Below are 19,264 nucleotides of genomic sequence, written 5' to 3' on the forward strand. Positions count from 1 at the left end.
GAGCTGAGCCACCATTGCTGCTCTTCAGCAGGATCAGTGATGTCCTTTCTGGTACCCGAGCCAGCTTTGCTAGCTGGGAGACTGAGATTCTTACAACATAATTGCAAGTAATACATTTATTTTTATATATATATATTACTCTGATAAATGGGAGAGATATAACCACTCCTCCAAAATGCAGAGTGGAGATGATTTCATAATCTAGATATTTTTTTTAATCCCTAAGCAATATGTCAGCAAATACATAGATTAAAAAAACCTGCTTGCCTCCCTCTCTGCTATTTTGGAAAATCAGATAAAGCAAAGGAAAAGTAGGTTACTCTTCCTTTTCCTTTGCCTTCTCTCAAAATAGGAGTCTTTCAAAAGGGTATTAAAGCTTATAAAATGTGCCACTGTTCATTTCATAGATGGCTTTATCTCTGAAAAACATCAGGTATGTAAAGTTACCCGAGTCCAGCTACAAGGTTTAAAAACTTTTATGTTTCTAAAAATAACGCCATTGGTAGCAAAAAAAAAAAAAAAAAAAAAAAAACAAAAATTGCAAGTAATACATTTATTTTTATATATATATATTACTCTGATAAATGGGAGAGATATAACCACTCCTCCAAAATGCAGAGTGGAGATGATTTCATAATCTAGATATTTTTTTTAATCCCTAAGCAATATGTCAGCAAATACATAGATTAAAAAAACCTGCTTGCCTCCCTCTCTGCTATTTTGGAAAATCAGATAAAGCAAAGGAAAAGTAGGTTACTCTTCCTTTTCCTTTGCCTTCTCTCAAAATAGGAGTCTTTCAAAAGGGTATTAAAGCTTATAAAATGTGCCACTGTTCATTTCATAGATGGCTTTATCTCTGAAAAACATCAGGTATGTAAAGTTACCCGAGTCCAGCTACAAGGTTTAAAAACTTTTATGTTTCTAAAAATAACGCCATTGGTAGCAAAAAAAAAAAAAAAAACAAAAAAAAAAACCAAACTGGTTTATGAACCAGTTTGTGTTTAAGATTCAGAAGTAGATCGAGACCTCGCTCTTCTGGAGTGTCAGGTGGATCAGGGCATCGGTCCACAGCCTGGAGTGATGTGGATGTCAGTCTGGTGGAGTTTCCCAGTGGACTTAAAATACAGCCCGGTTTTAAATGCAATTTTACAGGATTTCTGTGCGTTTACAGCGGTCATTTCCATGCACGTATGGAAAAAAAATATATTAAAAAAATCAAGTATCGCAGAGGGTTTTTCACTGTTACTTGTTACATCCTCAAAACAACAGCGTTGCACAAGCTGGAGCTGTGCGTGCTTCCTCCTTGCCGGCCTCCAGCTCTCCCCTCTCATCTACTCCCAATTAATGACTTGCTGAGAAATCCTGACACTAACATAAATGTATTTGGTTATTCCATATTTTTCTTTTTCTGTATTTCAACGGAATGCAGTAGGCGTAATGAATCACAGAATCACAGAATCTTAGTGGTTGGAAGGGACCTCCAAGATCATCATGAAGGTCAGACAACCACTGGGGATTCCTAGTGTCCTGAATTTCAAACAAAAAAAACCCTCAAAACCCCTTCTTTCTCCTTCCCCACCCCTTAAACTGTTTTAGTTATACATCTGCTGACCATTCATGTGTGTCTGAGCACAGTAAGGACACCTATTTTTCCAAAAAGGCTTACGCTGGGACATGAAATCAAGGAAGGGCTAAATGTCACAAAATACAAAATGTTATTTGTGTTTGAGGGGAATGATGGAAACCCAACATTGGCCCATGCGATTGCATCTTCTGGCCATCAACTTAGGATTTTGTTTTTTTTTTTTTTTTTTACTAGAATTTTTCTGTTTGGATGAGTTCTTAATTTTTTTTTCTGCACCTTGTGCTGTTCTGTAAGTAGGATTAGTAGGCAAAATGCTGAGGTTCACCTGAGCAGGATTGAGCTCTTGTTATGGAAATTACGAGGGGAACTGTTTTCAATCAACAAGAAAGCAGTTCTAGGCAAATGCCCACATTCAAACACTCTTAAATTGTACATTCGTTTCCTGTTCCTTGGGTATAATGTTGAAATTAAAGGCAGATTTTTTACCCCCAGAACCAGGAGACTGAGATACATTCTGTGTTGCTTTTACAGCAAGCGTTGTCACGCAGCCCCGTGCTCTGCTTTATTTGCTGTGGAGTGGACAGACGTCCTGGAAAGAGGAGGAGGTGAGAAGGTGACCAGGTGAGGAGAGGACATCTCTACATGTGCTCCGGGTGGTTCTGCAGGCAGGTGATGAACTCCTGGATCGACTGACCCTCATAGCAGATCTTGTAGATGGTTGTAAATAATGGAAACCTTAAAAGAAGCGTGTAGCAATGAAAATAGCTTTTAACGTTTGTATAAACACTTCCATTCCATTTAGAATGGAAAAAAAAAATCTTTCTTTTTAAAATGTTATATTAAAAGTGGAAAACTTCTATTTCTCTTTACAATATAATTTTAACTTGGAGGTACCCTTACCGTGGAAGATGATATAGTCTTCCAGTATAAAAAAACAGTATAAAAACAAAGCAGTAGAAATTGGGGCAATTAAAAGGAACTAGGGCTGATTTTGGGGGGTGACAGCAGAGATGAGCTATTTTGGAGCTAAAATTCCTATCCAGTGTTTTCATTTACTGGAAAAGTCTCAAATTGCATATCCCCCTTTTCTTCCTATGTGCAAAATGCATATATTATTTGTATTCATCACTGATATTTAAAAGACCTACAAAAAATGAGAACATTTAATGATTTTTCTCTTCTCGGCTTAAAGGGTTCTTTTCCTTTTGCAAGCTCTTAGTCATTATGTGGTAAAAAATGAGTCCAGTGAATGACTTGGAGCTGAGTGTAATTATAGGGATACTTAGTAGATCAAGTTTTGATTTAAAGTTCACATCCTGTCAAAATGAGCTTTTCTTGCCCTCATTTTTGAAAGATAATGCCACTTGAATCTTCTATATCTGTTATAATTCTAATAGGGTTTTTTTTCAAGTATTCATTTAGCAATGTTTGACCTCTAAGTCCTGCTAATGTGTGAGAGGGAATGGGATGGAGGGAAGTTTAGCTTTTCTATTGTGTAAGATGAGGCAAAGGTTTCAAATCAGAAATAATCTTTACCCCATAACCCCAAAGAACTAGAAGTACTTTTAACATCCGCATTGTTTGTCGCACTGAGGCATCGATATCAGTAGGTGTGACCTTTTCAATACCTATAAAATGTTTTGATTAGGAGTGTATTCCTGAGCGTTATACTGAGATAACCCAGTTCAGGTTTGCTCTGAGAGCAGTGTTGCTGCAAGCTCTGATGGTGACGTCCCAAGAACAGGAAACACTTTGACCCATTGATCATGTTTGCAAGCTGACTCCATGTGTGACCTTCAGCCTTATTTAGAGGGACAGGAATGTCTGGGTAGCTCCTTTGCATTATTATTTTTTTTTTTGGTTTCCTTTATGTCTGTGGTTTGTTTATTTCTGACACTGTTTAGCCTTCAGCCCATCCTACTGACCACAGCAACGAGGGGTCAGGCTAAGCTGAGCTCTAACGGTGGCCCAGGATGTAAAAAGCAGTTATTACAGAAACAAACAAGATAATTATACACAAGTACCTTTGAGGAGGTTATGAATCACTCATCATTTGTTGTTGATTCACTTTTTTAAAAAAAATAAAAGCACTTACTTATCGAGCATATTTTTCTGTTTCAGAATCTTGTAGACTTCGGCTGAGGTCTGAGGACCTTGCAGCTTTTGTCCGTTCAGCATCTCATTTTCCAGTTCCTCAATGGACTAGAAGAGAGGAGACTGATTACTTGGGTCAGGGGGGATGCTTCTGTAAAACATGGAAGGATTTCTTCATGTGCTTAGGGTAAAAATATTTCAAAATCCTCCTTACTTTTCCTGTGCGAGCAAAGGCTTCTGCTACTTTTCTGTTGCGTCCCCCGTAGCAGGTGGTGATGAGGTCAGCCACGCCGCAGCTCTCCAGGAAAGTGGCTATTGACACCGGTCCCCTGCAGAACATCTTGGCAAAGGCCACCATTTCCATAAGGCCCAAACGTATAATTGCTGCCTTCGTATTATCGCCGCAATCCAGCCCATCGCAGAACCCGGCTCCCACCGCTACGATGTTCTAAAAACAGTTCAAGTGTGAAATACAGGGGAGGGAAGGAAGGAAATGGTTGGGGAAAAAGATCATCAGTGAGCACTGAGCTTTAGGAAAGTCCCACAAATCTGCCTTCACCAGAACAAGGTTAAATTTCCAGTGGCCATCAGTTTATCTCATGATGAAGGTGTACAGCTAGTTACTGTGGAACAAAAGTAGCTGGACTTCTGGAAGATTCTTATAAAGTATCCACCTTTTTTCCCATGGGCAAAAATCATAGCATCTTCTTTTATACAGTAATATTGCAATCATGTAGTGTGTATGCAGCTAATGGTTTGATCTTCTGCTGGTTCCAAGCTGGGACTCACTGACCTTTCTGTTTTACCTATTTAACGTATTCCACATGGAGTCATACCTTTCTAGGTTTGCTCTAAACAGGGTCTCTAAACAGACTTGGGTTCTGCATACAGATGCGGCAGTAGATCGAATTTTCGTTTCTCCTGCAAGAACGGTCAGTAGAATTGCCCTTTTCTACAGCTCTAAACAAACCTCTCAGGATCCTAAACATCTTGGTTGGACTGGTTGATGGTTGGACTCGATGAGCCCAAGAGTCTCTTCCAATCTAGATGATTCTATGACCTTCAAAACTCCTCACCATTGTCTTGCTCACCTTCCTTCCCACCTCACACTTCCCAACCCCTAAATAAGTCCCTAAATAAGTGTAGTTCACTGTACATGAGTAATGTCACCCAGTACTGCTGTTGAAGTGTTTGCTCCAGATGTGCATGCGCCCCAGTGCAAAGGCAATGCCAAAGCAATGATTTCAAGAAGAAAAAAGATTTCTGCTTGCTTTAGCAGGGGAGTTGGACCAGATGATCTCTAGAGGTCCCTTCCAACTCTAACAATTCTGTGATTCTCACAGAGCAGAAACAACCTCTCCCCTCTCTGTGCCTGCCCCCAATTCCAATCTGTGGCCAAAAGCAAAACCTGGGGGTATTTGGTTTTGTATGTAAAGAACCTTCTCTTTTTGTATGTTAGGTTAAACAGGACCAGTTCTTTCCCAGTGATCTTGACGTGGGCATCGCTGGATGCCGCATGGCCGTGCTGCCAGCACAGAGCATCACTGGTTACTGCTGGAATCATGGAAATAAATTATTAATATGTAGTAAAAGTCTTTGTTCCTTGTGCTTACAACACGCTGGCAAGAAAACACAGTGGATAAAATTCTGTCCTCAGAAGCAGAGGTGGCTCTGGTAAGATAAAGGTAAAAATACAACTATTTCGAAATGCTTTGCCAGCAGTTATATTTTTAAGTAAAATTTCCTTTTTTTACAGGTTGGAAAACTGGCACATGGAATACACGTCCTGTCCGTGCTCAGTGACAAAGTGGCAAAACTCATATTAGACCCTGTGGCTTATGGAAGACAGACTCAGGTGAGGGTAGAATTTGGCCCTAATAAAAACATTTTGGTTTGAAATTACTCACTTTTAAGGCTCCACAAATCTCCACTGTGTCAGAGTCAAGCACCACGGTAATCCTGAAATTGGGGGTCTGCATTAATTCTTTAAAGATTTCCCCTTGTTTTTGGTTTTTGCAGCCTGTGAAGAGGAAGGGTGAAAGTTAGAGGGTTTTTGTGACATTTCAGAGTACACACAATTAACTAAAACCCCAAATAAGGGCCCAGGGACCACTTTAGGTTTTGTGGTCCCAGTAACGGGGTGTTGCACAGTTTGTGTGACATCAGTCCCAGCAGCTGGTGGCTGCCAGTGCTAAATGTATGCAGTGGCAGGGCATTGACCAAGCAGGGCTAAATAACACTTTAAAGAGCTTAAAAGCAGATAGCACCTAATGCAGCTTTCTGCCTGAGAAATCTTTGCAAGGTTTGTGGTTATTCAAGCTAACATTTACAAATCGCTTTGTACAGCACGATGGTGTAATTGCCACTTTGAAAATGTAAACTGGTATAATTGCTAAATGTTATTATGGGGTGCAAATGATTGATGCCCCATTAATTCCCAATTACAGGAAGATGCACAGATGATGAAGCTGAACAGTGGCAGTGCTTGAACACTTCTGTTACCAGTTCTATGGAGGCCACACATCACCCAGGTATTGAGAGGAAGGGTCACCACCTGGACAGAGACTTTTGAATGGAATTTTGCTTCATTTTTATATGAGACAACTCTGTTTCCTTCAGGGAGAGCTCAGCAGTGAGGAGCTGTAGCGTTTTTCATCTATTACTCCTGGAGAGGTTCTGGGCACTCAGTGTTTTTGAGAGTTAAAAAGCCGGGGCAATAGCACTCTGGCAGCTGTGGGGTTTCTGCCCCATCTCACTAGAAACTTTGGGTTTGCTTCTTGTTCTTAACAATAAATGATGTTGGGGGATACCCAGCCTCTTTGGGGTGTCTGTTTCTGGACTATCTGGCTTTCCACAAGGACAAAAGTGAGGGGCAAAGCTTGTTGCACAGTCAGCACCACAGCATGGCTTCAAACTGGTCCAGCAGAAGTTAAATTACCCCCAAGAAAATGCATATTGCTCAACTCCCCTAATGGTGTCTAGTCCTATTTGTGCCCAGCTGCTCTGCCAGCAGCAAATGCCCCACTGGTATGGTTTTCACTATTACTGTAACAAGGCAAAGGAACAGTACTGCAACAAAGTTTGGTTTTTTTTTCCTTCCCTAGCTATGAAAGGATGTAACTTTAATTTCGACTGACTTTAAAAAGCAATGGGTTTTAAAAACTACTGGATGAACTTTCCAAATGAGGTCAGACCCAGTTCTGGGAGGATCTGAGGCTGCATCTTGGCAAGCAGGCTGAATGGGAGGAAGGAACAGAACGTTTCTGGGTAGGCTTGGTTTTTTTTTTGGTTTGGTTTTTTTGGTTTACTTTTTTTTTTTTTGAAGATGGAGAAATATACCTTGGGGAGTGTGAGTTCATACGAGCTTCTGATTACACTTCTCTCTCTAGACTGTATAGTGTATCATGGTGTATATCAACTGCCGATGTATTCAGCATTTTGCTGCACAGACACAAAAGGTGTCTTGCCAACTCCTACAGAAACAGGATTAAATTGTATTTTTTTAATGGACTAAATGAGCTCTCGGTGCTGAAACGCGCTGTCGGTTTGGGTCTGATCCTGCCAGCACTGAGCTCCCTGGAAATCACGCTGCCTGTGCTGCCAGCACAGAGCATCACTGGTTACTGCTGGAATCATGGAAATAAATTATTAATATGTAGTAAAAGTCTTTGTTCCTTGTGCTTACAACACGCTGGCAAGAAAACACAGTGGATTAAATTCTGCCCTCAGAAGCAGAGGTGGCTCTGGTAAGATAAAGGTAAAAATACAACTATTTCGAAATGCTTTGCCAGCAGTTATATTTTTAAGTAAAATTTCCTTTTTTTACAGGTTGGAAAACTGGCATGTGGAATACACGTCCTGTCCGTGCTCAGTGACAAAGTGGCAGGACTCCTATTAGACCTTGTGGCTTATGGAAGACAAACTCAGGTGAGGGTAGAATTTGGCCCTAATAAAAACATTTTGGTTTGAAATTACTCACTTTTAAGGCTCCACAAATCTCCACTGTATCAGAGTCAAGCACCACGGTAATCCTGAAATTGGGGGTCTGCATTAATTCTTTAAAGATTTCCCCTTGTTTTTGGTTTTTGCAGCCTGTGAAGAGGAAGGGTGAAAGTTAGAGGGTTTTAGCGATGTTTCAGAGGACACACAATTAACTGAAACCCCAAATAAGAGCCCAGGGACCACTTTAGGTTTTGTGGTCCCAGTAACGGGGTGTTGCTAAACAAGAGGTTTGTGTGACATCAGTCCCAGCAGCTGCTGGCTGCCAGTGTTAAATGCATGCAGGGGGCAGGGCATTGACCAGACATGGCTAAATAACGCTTTAAAGAGCTTAAAAGCAGATAGCACCTAATGCAGCTTTCTGCCTGAGAAATCTTTGCAAGGTTTGTGGTTATTCAAGCTAACATTTACAAATCGCTTTGTACAGCACGATGGTGTAATTGCCACTTTGAAAATGTAAACTGGTATAATTGCTAAATGTTATTATGGGGTGCAAATGATTGATGCCCCATTAATTCCCAATTACAGGAAGATGCACAGATGATGAAGCTGAACAGTGGCAGTGCTTGAACACTTCTGTTACCAGTTCTATGGAGGCCACACATCACCCAGGTATTGAGAGGAAGGGTCACCACCTGGACAGAGACTTTTGAATGGAATTTTGCTTCATTTTTATATGAGACAACTCTGTTTCCTTCAGGGAGAGCTCAGCAGTGAGGAGCTGTAGCGTTTTCCATCTATTACTCCTGGAGAGGTTCTGGGCACTCAGTGTTTTTGAGAGTTAAAAAGCCGGGGCAATAGCACTCTGGCAGCTGTGGGGTTTCTGCCCCATCTCACTAGAAACTTTGGGTTTGCTTCTTGTTCTTAACAATAAATGATGTTGGGGGATACCCAGCCTCTTTGGGGTGTCTGTTTCTGGACTATCTGGCTTTCCACAAGGACAAAAGTGAGGGGCAAAGCTTGTTGCACAGTCAGCACCACAGCATGGCTTCAAACTGGTCCAGCAGAAGTTAAATTACCCCCAAGAAAATGCATATTGCTCAACTCCCCTAATGGTGTCTAGTCCTATTTGTGCCCAGCTGCTCTGCCAGCAGCAAATGCCCCACTGGTATGGTTTTCACTATTACTGTAACAAGGCAAAGGAACAGTACTGCAACAAAGTTTGGTTTTTTTTTCCTTCCCTAGCTATGAAAGGATGTAACTTTAATTTCGACTGACTTTAAAAAGCAATGGGTTTTAAAAACTACTGGATGAACTTTCCAAATGAGGTCAGACCCAGTTCTGGGAGGATCTGAGGCTGCATCTTGGCAAGCAGGCTGAATGGGAGGAAGGAACAGAACGTTTCTGGGTAGGCTTGGTTTTTTTTTTGGTTTGGTTTTTTTGGTTTACTTTTTTTTTTTTTGAAGATGGAGAAATATACCTTGGGGAGTGTGAGTTCATACGAGCTTCTGATTACACTTCTCTCTCTAGACTGTATAGTGTATCATGGTGTATATCAACTGCCGATGTATTCAGCATTTTGCTGCACAGACACAAAAGGTGTCTTGCCAACTCCTACAGAAACAGGATTAAATTGTATTTTTTTAATGGACTAAATGAGCTCTCGGTGCTGAAACGCGCTGTCGGTTTGGGTCTGATCCTGCCAGCACTGAGCTCCCTGGAAATCACGCTGCCTCCCTGAACAAGCTCAGTGGGCACCACCATGATGGGATCTGTCACATCCCCCCGGCTTCCTCTAGAGGTTCTCCTGCTGTCCAGCCACAGGCCACGTTAAGCCACAGCTAAGGGCTTTAATTGGCTCTTCACAATAGTTACCAATGGTGGTTTCACAGAACTTCTCATCAGCCACCTCCTTGGCGATGTTGGCCCCCATGAGCACGCTGATTTCTATTTTCAGTTTCTCTCGAATAAGGTCAGATATGAGCTTCAGGCCTTCAGGACCTTCATCAATCCCCTGAATAAAAGATGATAGTCAAAGCCAAGTTTGTAGAAGAGGAAAATGACAGCAGTAGAGCACTGGTAAAGCAGAAGGTGTCCTATTGCCTGCAGCAATCTGGTTTTAATTGGAAGGATTTGGGTCTTATATTCACTAGCATGAGCCATTAATACAAGTGCTCTGGGTTTGTACTTTGATAACTGCAAATTCAAGGCAAGTTCAGGGAGAAGGTAGCAACAGTCGAGGTAACCCTGCAAGAGGCCTCATATCCAGTGCTGCTGTCCTGAGGCTTTTTTGATGCTGTTTTTTCCCTTTGTGTTAAATTCCTGTAGTACAGAACCAGACTTTTAAATTAAGCCTCCGAGCAGTGGCTTTTTTGTAAGAACTAAGTATTAATCTGAGCGCTTCATTGGTATTAAGGAATATACTGAATTGTCTTGGGGTTTTTTCTTAAGCTAAAGAAAGAAGTAAATTTGCAGGAATTTCATTCCTGTCCCACCTTCCTCACCCCAGTGCACTGCTACTCATGAAATAATTTCTATAGGGGGGGAAAAAAGGGGTAAGAGCTGGTATTGCCATCTGAAAACTTGGATTACATTTCTGTCATTACAATTTTAAATTGGATATTTCCTGTAATGCAATCAAAAGAAGGAGCAGCAGACTATCTCCCTATGCTTTGCCTCTGGCTTTTAGTCTGAGATTCTCTTCAAATATTAATTCCTTCTAAGATTCTGATAATCCGGTATCTCTAACCTTAAAAAGAGATTCCTCAGTCCATGCCAGATTTAAATTGCTTCAGTTCTGCAAAATCATTAGTGTTATTGTGCGTTTTAATGCTGCCAAGAACAGCTTCAGCAGCATGTACTTGGAAGAGGCACTTCGACCCAGCGCTCTTTCCAGTTAAGGGTTAATTGAGGCTGTGTCTGATGAGTACTTTTTTCTGGCAGCAGCACCAGCTTATGCAGCCCTCTCTCTGCCCATTTTCACCTCCCTGCTGGCCCCAGTGGGAACTGATCCAGGCAAAGGATGGCTGGCAAAGATGGTCACCCTTAGCCCAGATGGGTTGCCCCATCCTCTCCTCCCCGTGACCACGGGAGCAGCAGAAGGGCTGGCAGAGGCTGGGTACGTTTTAACTCTTGCAGAAGGAGAAGCTGGTGTTTATGCAGAGCACGCAGCTGAGGGCTGGAGCTCCCACCCTTAAGCAGAAGGTCGTTATTTACCCCATACGGATCGGGTCCTGTGGAGATGACAACTTACCTTGATCAGGGAAATCCCAAATGTCCCGGGTTTTATCTGGCCTGCAATCTGCTCGCAGACTCGGCCGATGAATTGGTGTGGCAGAACAAACACCAAAATATCTGCCCCATTGGCTGCTTCCGCCACGTCCGGTACGGCCACCTGGGACAAGAGAGACAACTGAAATGAGCCCCAGGTAGGAATCCTCACACCTTCCAAGAGGCCAAAGCCATTGCAGATGCGTTGCACGTGTCCTTAATTTTAACTGGCACTGTTCTATAATGCTAGCTCTTCACATGAGCAACTGTAGCTCTCTTCTAAAATATCCAAAGCAGCCTGAGGTTTTTTAGGTTTGGATTTTTAAATTTATTTTTAACTTGCCCTCTATCCCAGCCCTGTGTGGATCATCTGGGGAAGATGATATACTTTCTAAACTTGCACTGGCCTGGGAACCCCTTTGTTTGTTCAGCTTCTTCAGGTGGTTCCTGAAGATACTGAGCAACCTCAAATGATTGGAATGAAAGGTACCACTGGGGAGCACGGGTGGAGAGCCAGAGCCTCTTCTGGCAATCTTTAGTTTCCAGAGGTCGCTAGGTGAGGGCTACTCGGGAGTAAACTATATCAAAAAGCAGAGATTGTTCTCATATTTGGGGTGGGAGGGGTTGTTTGTTTCAGACATATAGTAACTTGACTAATAGTTAGAAAAAAACCGTACACAATATGTTTAATAACTAACAAACTGTATCATCCTAGTGTTACTCAGAACAACAATTCAGTCCAGGCTGCAGAGGCAAGGGCAGGTGACCTGGAGCATCATATTTGGGGTGGGATGGGTTGTTTGTTTCAGATATATAGTAACTTGACCAATAGAAAAAAAACGTACACAATATGCTTAATAACTAACAAGCTGTATCATCCTAGGGTTACTCAGAACAACAATTCAGTCCAAGCTGCAGAGGCAAGGGCAGGTGACCTGGAGCCTGCTGTCACACGCAGTTGACAATCAGAGCAAACACTGCCCTTGGAGCAGACAGCCTTAGAGCCAGCGGGATTCCCACCAGGAGAACCAGAGCTGCTGCCAGCGAGGCTGCTTCTCCAGGAAACCGGCAAAGCGGGAGGAGGGCAGAGGCTGGCAGCGCTCTACAGACAGTGCCACCATCTCTCCAAAACGACACAGAGCAACCCACGGGGAAAAAAACAGGTTTTTGGGGTTTTTTTTAATTATTTTTCTCAGTTAGAGATGAAGATGTGAGGGTCCCTCCAGGCTTTATTGCAACCAGCTGATTTCTGCTGGTAAAGCCTTGGGACTTTGCTATAGAGAGGGTGAGGCTGATCTCCAGGGATGAGGAGGAGGCTGTTGAGCTGGGAGAGGGTTGTGGAAGTAGCAGGGGCGAGTCAGTCGTAACCCAGGAGAGCAGTGTGCCACGTTCGAACCCCGGGAGTGCAACTTTGCAATCGCAGCACGAAATGGAGTACTAAATATAACCACTCTCCAAGCCAGGAGACCCACCACGTGCAACATCTTAACTTCCCCTTTACAACTGCAACTGCTCAAGAGACGTGGGGCTACTTTCTCTAATTCACAAAACAGTGGCGTTTGGGAAAATCTCGAGCAGCCAAAACTCCTCACCTTGCTTGCTTCGGTAGCAATAAATTACCTGAGAGGATTCATTTAAGTAGAGATGCATAACTTGGTATTTTAACTGTTCAAGAAAATTAAACACCTTATATTTTTGGTGGCATTACTAGTTATAGCAGAGTGTTGCTACCCTGAAATCACCATGAGCCGATAGCTCGTTATTCATCTCCTCGTAAGCCACAGCTGTTAGCTGTGCTCTTGGTTCCTTTTTCAGAAGGGAGAGCAGTAGCTTTCCCTCTTTTTCCCCGAAGAAGCTGTGGGTTTATAATCTCTCAGCTCTGTGTAGACAGATCTCTGCCTGCCGTTTCTAGAGTTACGCTGATTTCTGCCGGAGAGGAGGGTGGTGCGTTACCAGCACCCGACAGTTGGGTGTTTGAAGTTGCGTGTGACACATGAGACAAGCAGAAGTCACAGAAATGAGTTTTATTTCAGCCTACTTAAAATGTTTGAGTTAGGCGGCAGACCAGAATGAAGCAGTGAAATACTTCCTAATTTTAATTTTGCCAGATGTGGCCTCCCTTATAAAAATAATAATAATATTTCAGTAATACATTTCTTTTTTCAACTTACCACATTTTTGGGTATTTTGTATCCAGGCAGATATTTAACGTTTTCATGTTCCTGGTTGATTATTTCTGTGAGTTTTCTTCCGTTGATCATCTCTTCAAATACCCACATCTTGACAGTAGGATCAAATCTGTTGGACTTCTGGACATTTTTGCCAATGATTCTTGCTATGGCTGATCCCCTTAAAAAAAAAAAATAAAATACATTGAAATAACTAATAGGAAACAAGTAGTTTTATTGTGAATTGGAAATAAAAATTACCTTAAATATAATAACTCATAAAATGCCTGTGCTATAAAGCTGTTCAGGTGCTTGCTACATTTATCAGGAAGTTTTATTCCTCCTTCCTCCATCAAAACCCCCTCAGTTTATAAACACAGAAATTAGATCCAGGGGAGACATAACTGTAATAAGGGATCTACAGTCATCTCAAAGACTATAGAGTGGGAATACGATGTACCATCCACAGCACTAAAAATACAGCATCTGGGATTAAAATCTCTCTTGCTCTCTCAGATAGTTCTTTTTTAATGAAGACCAACAAATGTAAGACAATCCGTCTGGCAAAGCGGTGCTGCATGATCTTGCTGTGACAGTCTTTGTGCCTCTCATCTAAAATAGATGCATCCCACTTTCCTACCAATAACCAAACAGTTGCAACAAGGATTTTATGTAAGAGCTGAAATCCTCAGGAATTGTTCTTCTCTTAAAAAAAAATATATATGTATTTTCAACCTGATGGTTTCTCTTTATATATTGCTGTAATTATCACTGTAACAGGATACGTAATAGTTGCAGCCTGAGGATATTTTAACCATCCAGTTTACTCTTCTTCAGTTATGCTGAGTGGTTCTTAATCTCAGTTAAGACAATAATTTTATTTCCCCATCCCCACTGCAGCCTTGAAAACGTTTGCTTATTTTTCTTGGCAAGAGAGAATTAAAATCCCCGCAGAAAATATTGCAAGTATTGCTTAACGCTCTTAAATTGTATGGGGAGGAGGGGTGATTATTTTTACTCCTCTGCTCCTTCTTACCACAAGAAAGACATTGAGGTGCTGGAGCGGGTCCAGAGAAGGGCAATGAAGCTGGTGAGGGGTCTGGAGAGTAAGTCTTATGAGGAGAGACTGAGGGAGCTGGGGTTGTTCAGCCTGGAGAAAAGGAGGCTGAGGGGAGACCTTATTGCTCTCCACAACTCCCTGAAAGGAGGGTGTAGAGAGGAGGGGGTCGGTCTCTTCTCCCAAGTCACAGGCAACAGGACAAGAGAAAATGGCCTCAGGTTGCACCAGAGGAGGTTCAGGTTGGATATTAAGAAAAATTTTTGCACTGAAAGGGTTATCAAGCATTGGAATGGGCTGCCCAGGGAAGTGGTTGAGGCACCATCCCTGGAGGTGTTCAAAGGATGGGTTGACATGGTGCTGGGGGACATGGTTTAGTGCTGGACTAGATATCTTGAAGGTCCCTTCCAACCTAGATGATTCTATGATTTGCATTTTAGTGCTACTTTTAATCTTTTGAGTACCAGCCGTTTTACTAACACAACTTGAAGAGGAGCTCCAGCTGCAACGCTCTTGTCCTCTGACCCGCCCGTGACACACCTGCATGAACAGGGTTTAGCTCCGGTGTCTCTTCTGGAACGGACAAAGGTCTCAACGACCTCCAAGATGAAGTCCAGGTAGGTCTGTGCTCTCAATGGGTCAAAGGGAAACCACGTTGTAGCCGGCTCTTCTCGGCTCAACCTTGCTTCTGGTGTAACAGGTTTGCACAAGGCTGAATTGCTCAATAAGTAATAAAAGGGCTTCATCTTAATCTTTAACGATAAAGAAATCCGGCTGCAATCGGGTTTCGCTCTGCTTAGTGTTGACTGTATACTGCATCCTGAGTGGCCGTGATACTTGCTTTCTAAAAAGGAATGATTGGGTTTGGTCCTTTTAAAATATGTAAGGAAACGTTTTAGGGGTGAACCATTTTGGGTGAAATGTTTTTGGGGTGAACCTTTACTGTAGAAGAAATATTCTCTTTAAAATGATTTGTATTCTGCTTGTCTTACCCTGCTCCCAACACAGAGCACACTCAAGGCCTGAGCTGAGGATGAATTGTGGCTCAGCAGAAGAAATGTTCTTCTAAAGAAAAGATAATTTTATGAATAAACCAGAGATCTAAATTCATTGTCCAGGTTGTGCTGGAGACTCCAATCGGAGGCTTCAGTCTCTATCCAGCACAACCTGGACGATGAACTTAGACCTCAAGCCTATCCATAAACATAACTTTCCTAGCTATAGACCAAGTTCATATGAATTTCTGTTGAAAGATGCAGACTCTAGCTCTAATCTCTGAAAATCCTGAATGGGATTCGCAGCTCTCAGTAGATAAATCTGATCTTCTAGCAGAGCTGTCGTTACCATTGCGTTTGGATGTTGCCACCCAAGTATTTTGCTATTGACAAGGTTCCTTCACCACCTCTGAAGGTTTCTCAGCCATAAAGGTAGCTTCAAAAGTTACAGCATTTTCTTTTGGTTCCTCTTCAGACAAATGAGGTTTTGGAGGAGAAAGGGTTTCATGTTTAAAAGACATTGAGCAGTCATCAGGGAAAACACCTCACCACAAAACAAACAGTTCAAAGCCTGATGCTCTGTTTTACTTAGTTCATTTAAAATTCAGTCACCCCTGGTCAGCCTTGGGAAGAAGAATTGCTTTATCTGTGAAGGTGGTGGGCAGTAGACTACACAGGCTGGGCAGAAGAGGGCTGCTTATGCAAACAAAAGACAAGGACCTTCACATACAAAGATTTCCTCCAAAATTCAAGTTAGTGATAATGAATGGAAGACTGAGAACTCCACTTACTTTTAAAAATTATCTAAGTGGAAACTACCAGTCAGGTTTTTTTCCCCAGTTATGTTAATTCATGTTGGAAGTGATTTGCATATTGCTAAGAAGAAGAAAGCTTTTATCTGGAGATTTCCTATCAGTATAACAGGAAAGCTTTGATGTAGAATAACTCAAATAAGACCCATTATTTAGATATGTGAATATGGAAGTGTCCATGGCACACAGCAGATCTGGTGAGAATGAGAGGTGGAAGGACCCCGTGAAGCAGCTCATCCCTTCCCTCTACAAAGGCCAGTCAAATATGGCATTCCTAATAGTTTTTCTGAGGAAAAACTTACAGACCTCAGCAATTGCAGGTCTCTTCCCTTCCCCAACCAGCACATCCCACGACTTTGCAATCCTTGGCATGAGAAAGGTCATCCTCACATTTAACCCAAGTCTTTCTTACTGCAGTTCAAGTCAATTTCTATTCTAGAAGGGTGGAATATTGTTTTTCTCCTTTAGATGCTTGAAGATGATGTCTTCCTCCAGTCTGTCTTAGCCATCCACCCCAAATTTTTTAAATGGTAGTGTCGTTCATGTTGGAAGGGACCATGAGAGGTCTCCAAAGCGGGAACAACACTGAGTTCAGATGGGTTGGTTACTCAGGGCTTTGTTCTTTGAAAACTCTTGAAAGCTCCTTGAAAGCTCTCCAAGGACCACCTCCTCTCTGGGCAACCTGCCCCAATCTTTATTATTCTCACAGGGTTGTGTTGTTGGTTTTTTTTCTCCTGTCTTAATATATTGAGTCAGAACCTCCTTTGGTTCAATTTATGACCACTGGCTCTTGTTTTCCTTCCGTGCACCCCAGTAAAAAGCCTGGCCATCTGTCCACAGTTTGTCCCAAGAACCTAGTTTGAGCTGGATCTTCGCTGAGGACCCTGCAGTCCAAATGAATCTGAGAAGATTGGGAGAGCTTTGGGATCCTGATGGGTCGGGCAGTGAATTAGACCTCTGTTTTTAAAACCGGGTAACTGAACCGCGATCAATGCAAACACAAACCCTCCTGCACCTGGCTGGCAACCACAAAACGCTGCACAGCGCTTACTTCACTCAACCACATCGCTCAGGAGCCTCCTGGCAGCGGTGACTTGGTGAGTTCCCCGTGACCTGCTGAACTTCTGCAGCCGACACGAGCCATTGCGACACGCTGCGTCACGTGTCAGCCACGTTTCTGAGCTGCAGGAACGACTCAAGAGCAGTCATCTGAACTGCCACCCGAATATTCAGGAGGAACACAAGGAAAAAAAAAACAAAATAAAATATGTTTGCCAAAGACAAACATCGTATTTCTGTGTTGTGCTAAGACAACCTGTTCTGCCACAGAGGCTATGAATAGATGCGATTTAAACACCAGAGCACAGTGTTTACCTCCTCCCCAAAGATTTTGCAGGCTCCGTGTGTGGTGGGAAGCAAGAAACGGGCCCAGGCAGATCGGGAGTATGAGTAAGTAGATAGTATCAAATGAGCTGGGGTCTCTATCTCTGTGGCATAACTCTTTCCAAGTCTGTAGGTACACATGAAGAGAACCTTCTCAAGCACAGACCTGAAGGACGACAACTCTAAGTGGCTTTGGAGGATGTCTTATGGCAAAGGGACAGCCTGGGAAAGGCAGGAGGTGCTTGCCTGAGGATGCAGCAGGAGAATGATGAAGGCCATGGGCTGACCAAAGGTAAAAGCTGGCTGTCAGACGTGCAGCCATGGCTGTTGAGGGGCTTGGAAGGGGCAACGAGCTGCCTGCCCAGGCTTGGATGCCTGTGGTTAAGGTGAGGGAGAAGAGGGCAGCAGGGGAGGGATACCAGCGCTGGGATGACATGGTGAAACTGGCAGTTGGGGAAATGCTGGTGCAGAAATGATGGGGCAGGGCTGCATCCCTCATGGCCAGAGAAAGCCAGAGCAGTTCCAAAGATGCAGTAGCTGTGCAGTTACGTGTGCAGGGCTGTATTGGAGACAGGTCACACACAAGAGCCTGTGGTCCAGAAAAAGCCTCCATGTGGGGCTCAGAAAGCAGTGGACTGATTTTGCAAGGCAGGAAGGCAAAGAGCCATGCTTTAACTACGCTCTGCTCTCAGCAGCTCACAAGCAACCACACCCTTACCTATTGATTTCTTTTTTTTTGGCATTTGCTTCCACTTAGCTGTCAGATATTTTTAAAATCTTAAGGCATTTGCCCTCCTAGTACAAAAAGAATCCACCAAACTACCCGGAGGCTGGGTTTGCTAATCCCAAAGTGCATGCACATACCTGTTAGTCTGTTTGTTTGTGCTCAGCTCACATCAACCATAAGTAAAGAAAGACGTGAAGTTCAGTGATATAGGGTTTACCAACTTCAGTGGGGTTGTCAGACCCAAGAAGCTCTGGAAGGCCACACTTTTGGCCAGGCTGGAAAGGTCTGAGCAGCAGCAGACATATTCTTACAAATATGGGGAATCACAGAACGGTTTGGGTTGGAAGGGACCTTAAAGATCATTGAGTTCCAACCCCCCTGCCCTCCCTCTAGAGCAGGGAGCTCAAAGCCCCATCCAGCCTGGCCTTCTGGAGGTACACTTCCAGGGATGAAGCATCCACGTCTCTGGGCAACCAACCTGTTCCGTGTCTCACCGCCCTCATAGGGAAAAATTTCTTACTGATATCTGATCTAAATCTCCCCTCTTCCAGTTTGAAGCCATTACACCTCATCCTATCACTGCATGCCTTTGTGAAAAGTCCCTCTCCGGCTTTCTTGTGGCACCCCCCCAGATACTGAAAAGCTGCAATAAGGTCTCCTCAGAGCCTTCTCTTCTCCAGGCTGAATGACCCTTACTCATCCTGTCCTCATAGGAGAGGTGCTCCAGCCCTCTGCTCATCTTTGAGTCCCTCCTCTGGACCCGCTCCAACAGGTCCATGTCTTTCCTGCACTGGGGACCCCAGAGCTGGACGCGGTACTCATGGTGGGGTCCCACCAGAGCAGAGGGGCAGCAGAACCACCTCCCTGGCCCTGCCGGCCACGCTGCTTTAGATACAGCCCCAGGGATGCTGTTGGGTCTCCTTAAGTGCTTGTGGGCAGAGCTCTCTGCGGGCTGTCGCTGGCCTGTCGCCGGGCTTTTGATGGGCTCGCACGCCCCAGAGATGCGGGACCCTCATCCCTCCCCAGCTCTGCTACGGAGGAGCCCCCCAGGGTGGGACCGGCGGGTTGAGGACCACGGGGACCATTCCGCATCCCCCCCGCATCCCACCTGTTGGGGGGAAACGAGGGAAGGGAGGGGGGGGGCAAGAAAGGGAGGAGTGGTGAAGGGAGAAGGGCAGAGGAGAAGCGGCTGGTGGGATGACACGAAGGGGTGACCCCCCCTTTCCCCCCCTTT

The 19,264-nt window shown here is 43.6% G+C and overlaps 1 protein-coding gene across 1 annotated transcript; it reads right to left on the reverse strand.

Moving 5' to 3' along the window:
• Nucleotides 1–654: 654 nt before the first annotated feature.
• LOC106886675 (glycerol-3-phosphate dehydrogenase 1-like protein) lies at nucleotides 655–13,232 on the reverse strand. The gene is made up of 7 exons (XM_014939820.1): nucleotides 13,060–13,232; nucleotides 10,872–11,012; nucleotides 9,494–9,632; nucleotides 7,659–7,771; nucleotides 3,894–4,127; nucleotides 3,681–3,787; nucleotides 655–2,320 (listed from the first exon to the last, which is right to left on the reverse strand). Exons 1-7 carry the CDS (start codon nucleotides 13,165–13,167, stop codon nucleotides 2,224–2,226), a joined length of 939 nt encoding a protein of 312 aa, XP_014795306.1. The 5' UTR covers nucleotides 13,168–13,232; the 3' UTR covers nucleotides 655–2,223.
• Nucleotides 13,233–19,264: the final 6,032 nt, after the last annotated feature.

Source organism: Calidris pugnax, unplaced genomic scaffold (genome assembly GCF_001431845.1).
Source record: "Calidris pugnax isolate Ruff unplaced genomic scaffold, ASM143184v1 scaffold21, whole genome shotgun sequence".
NCBI classification, from domain to species: Eukaryota; Metazoa; Chordata; class Aves; order Charadriiformes; family Scolopacidae; genus Calidris; species Calidris pugnax.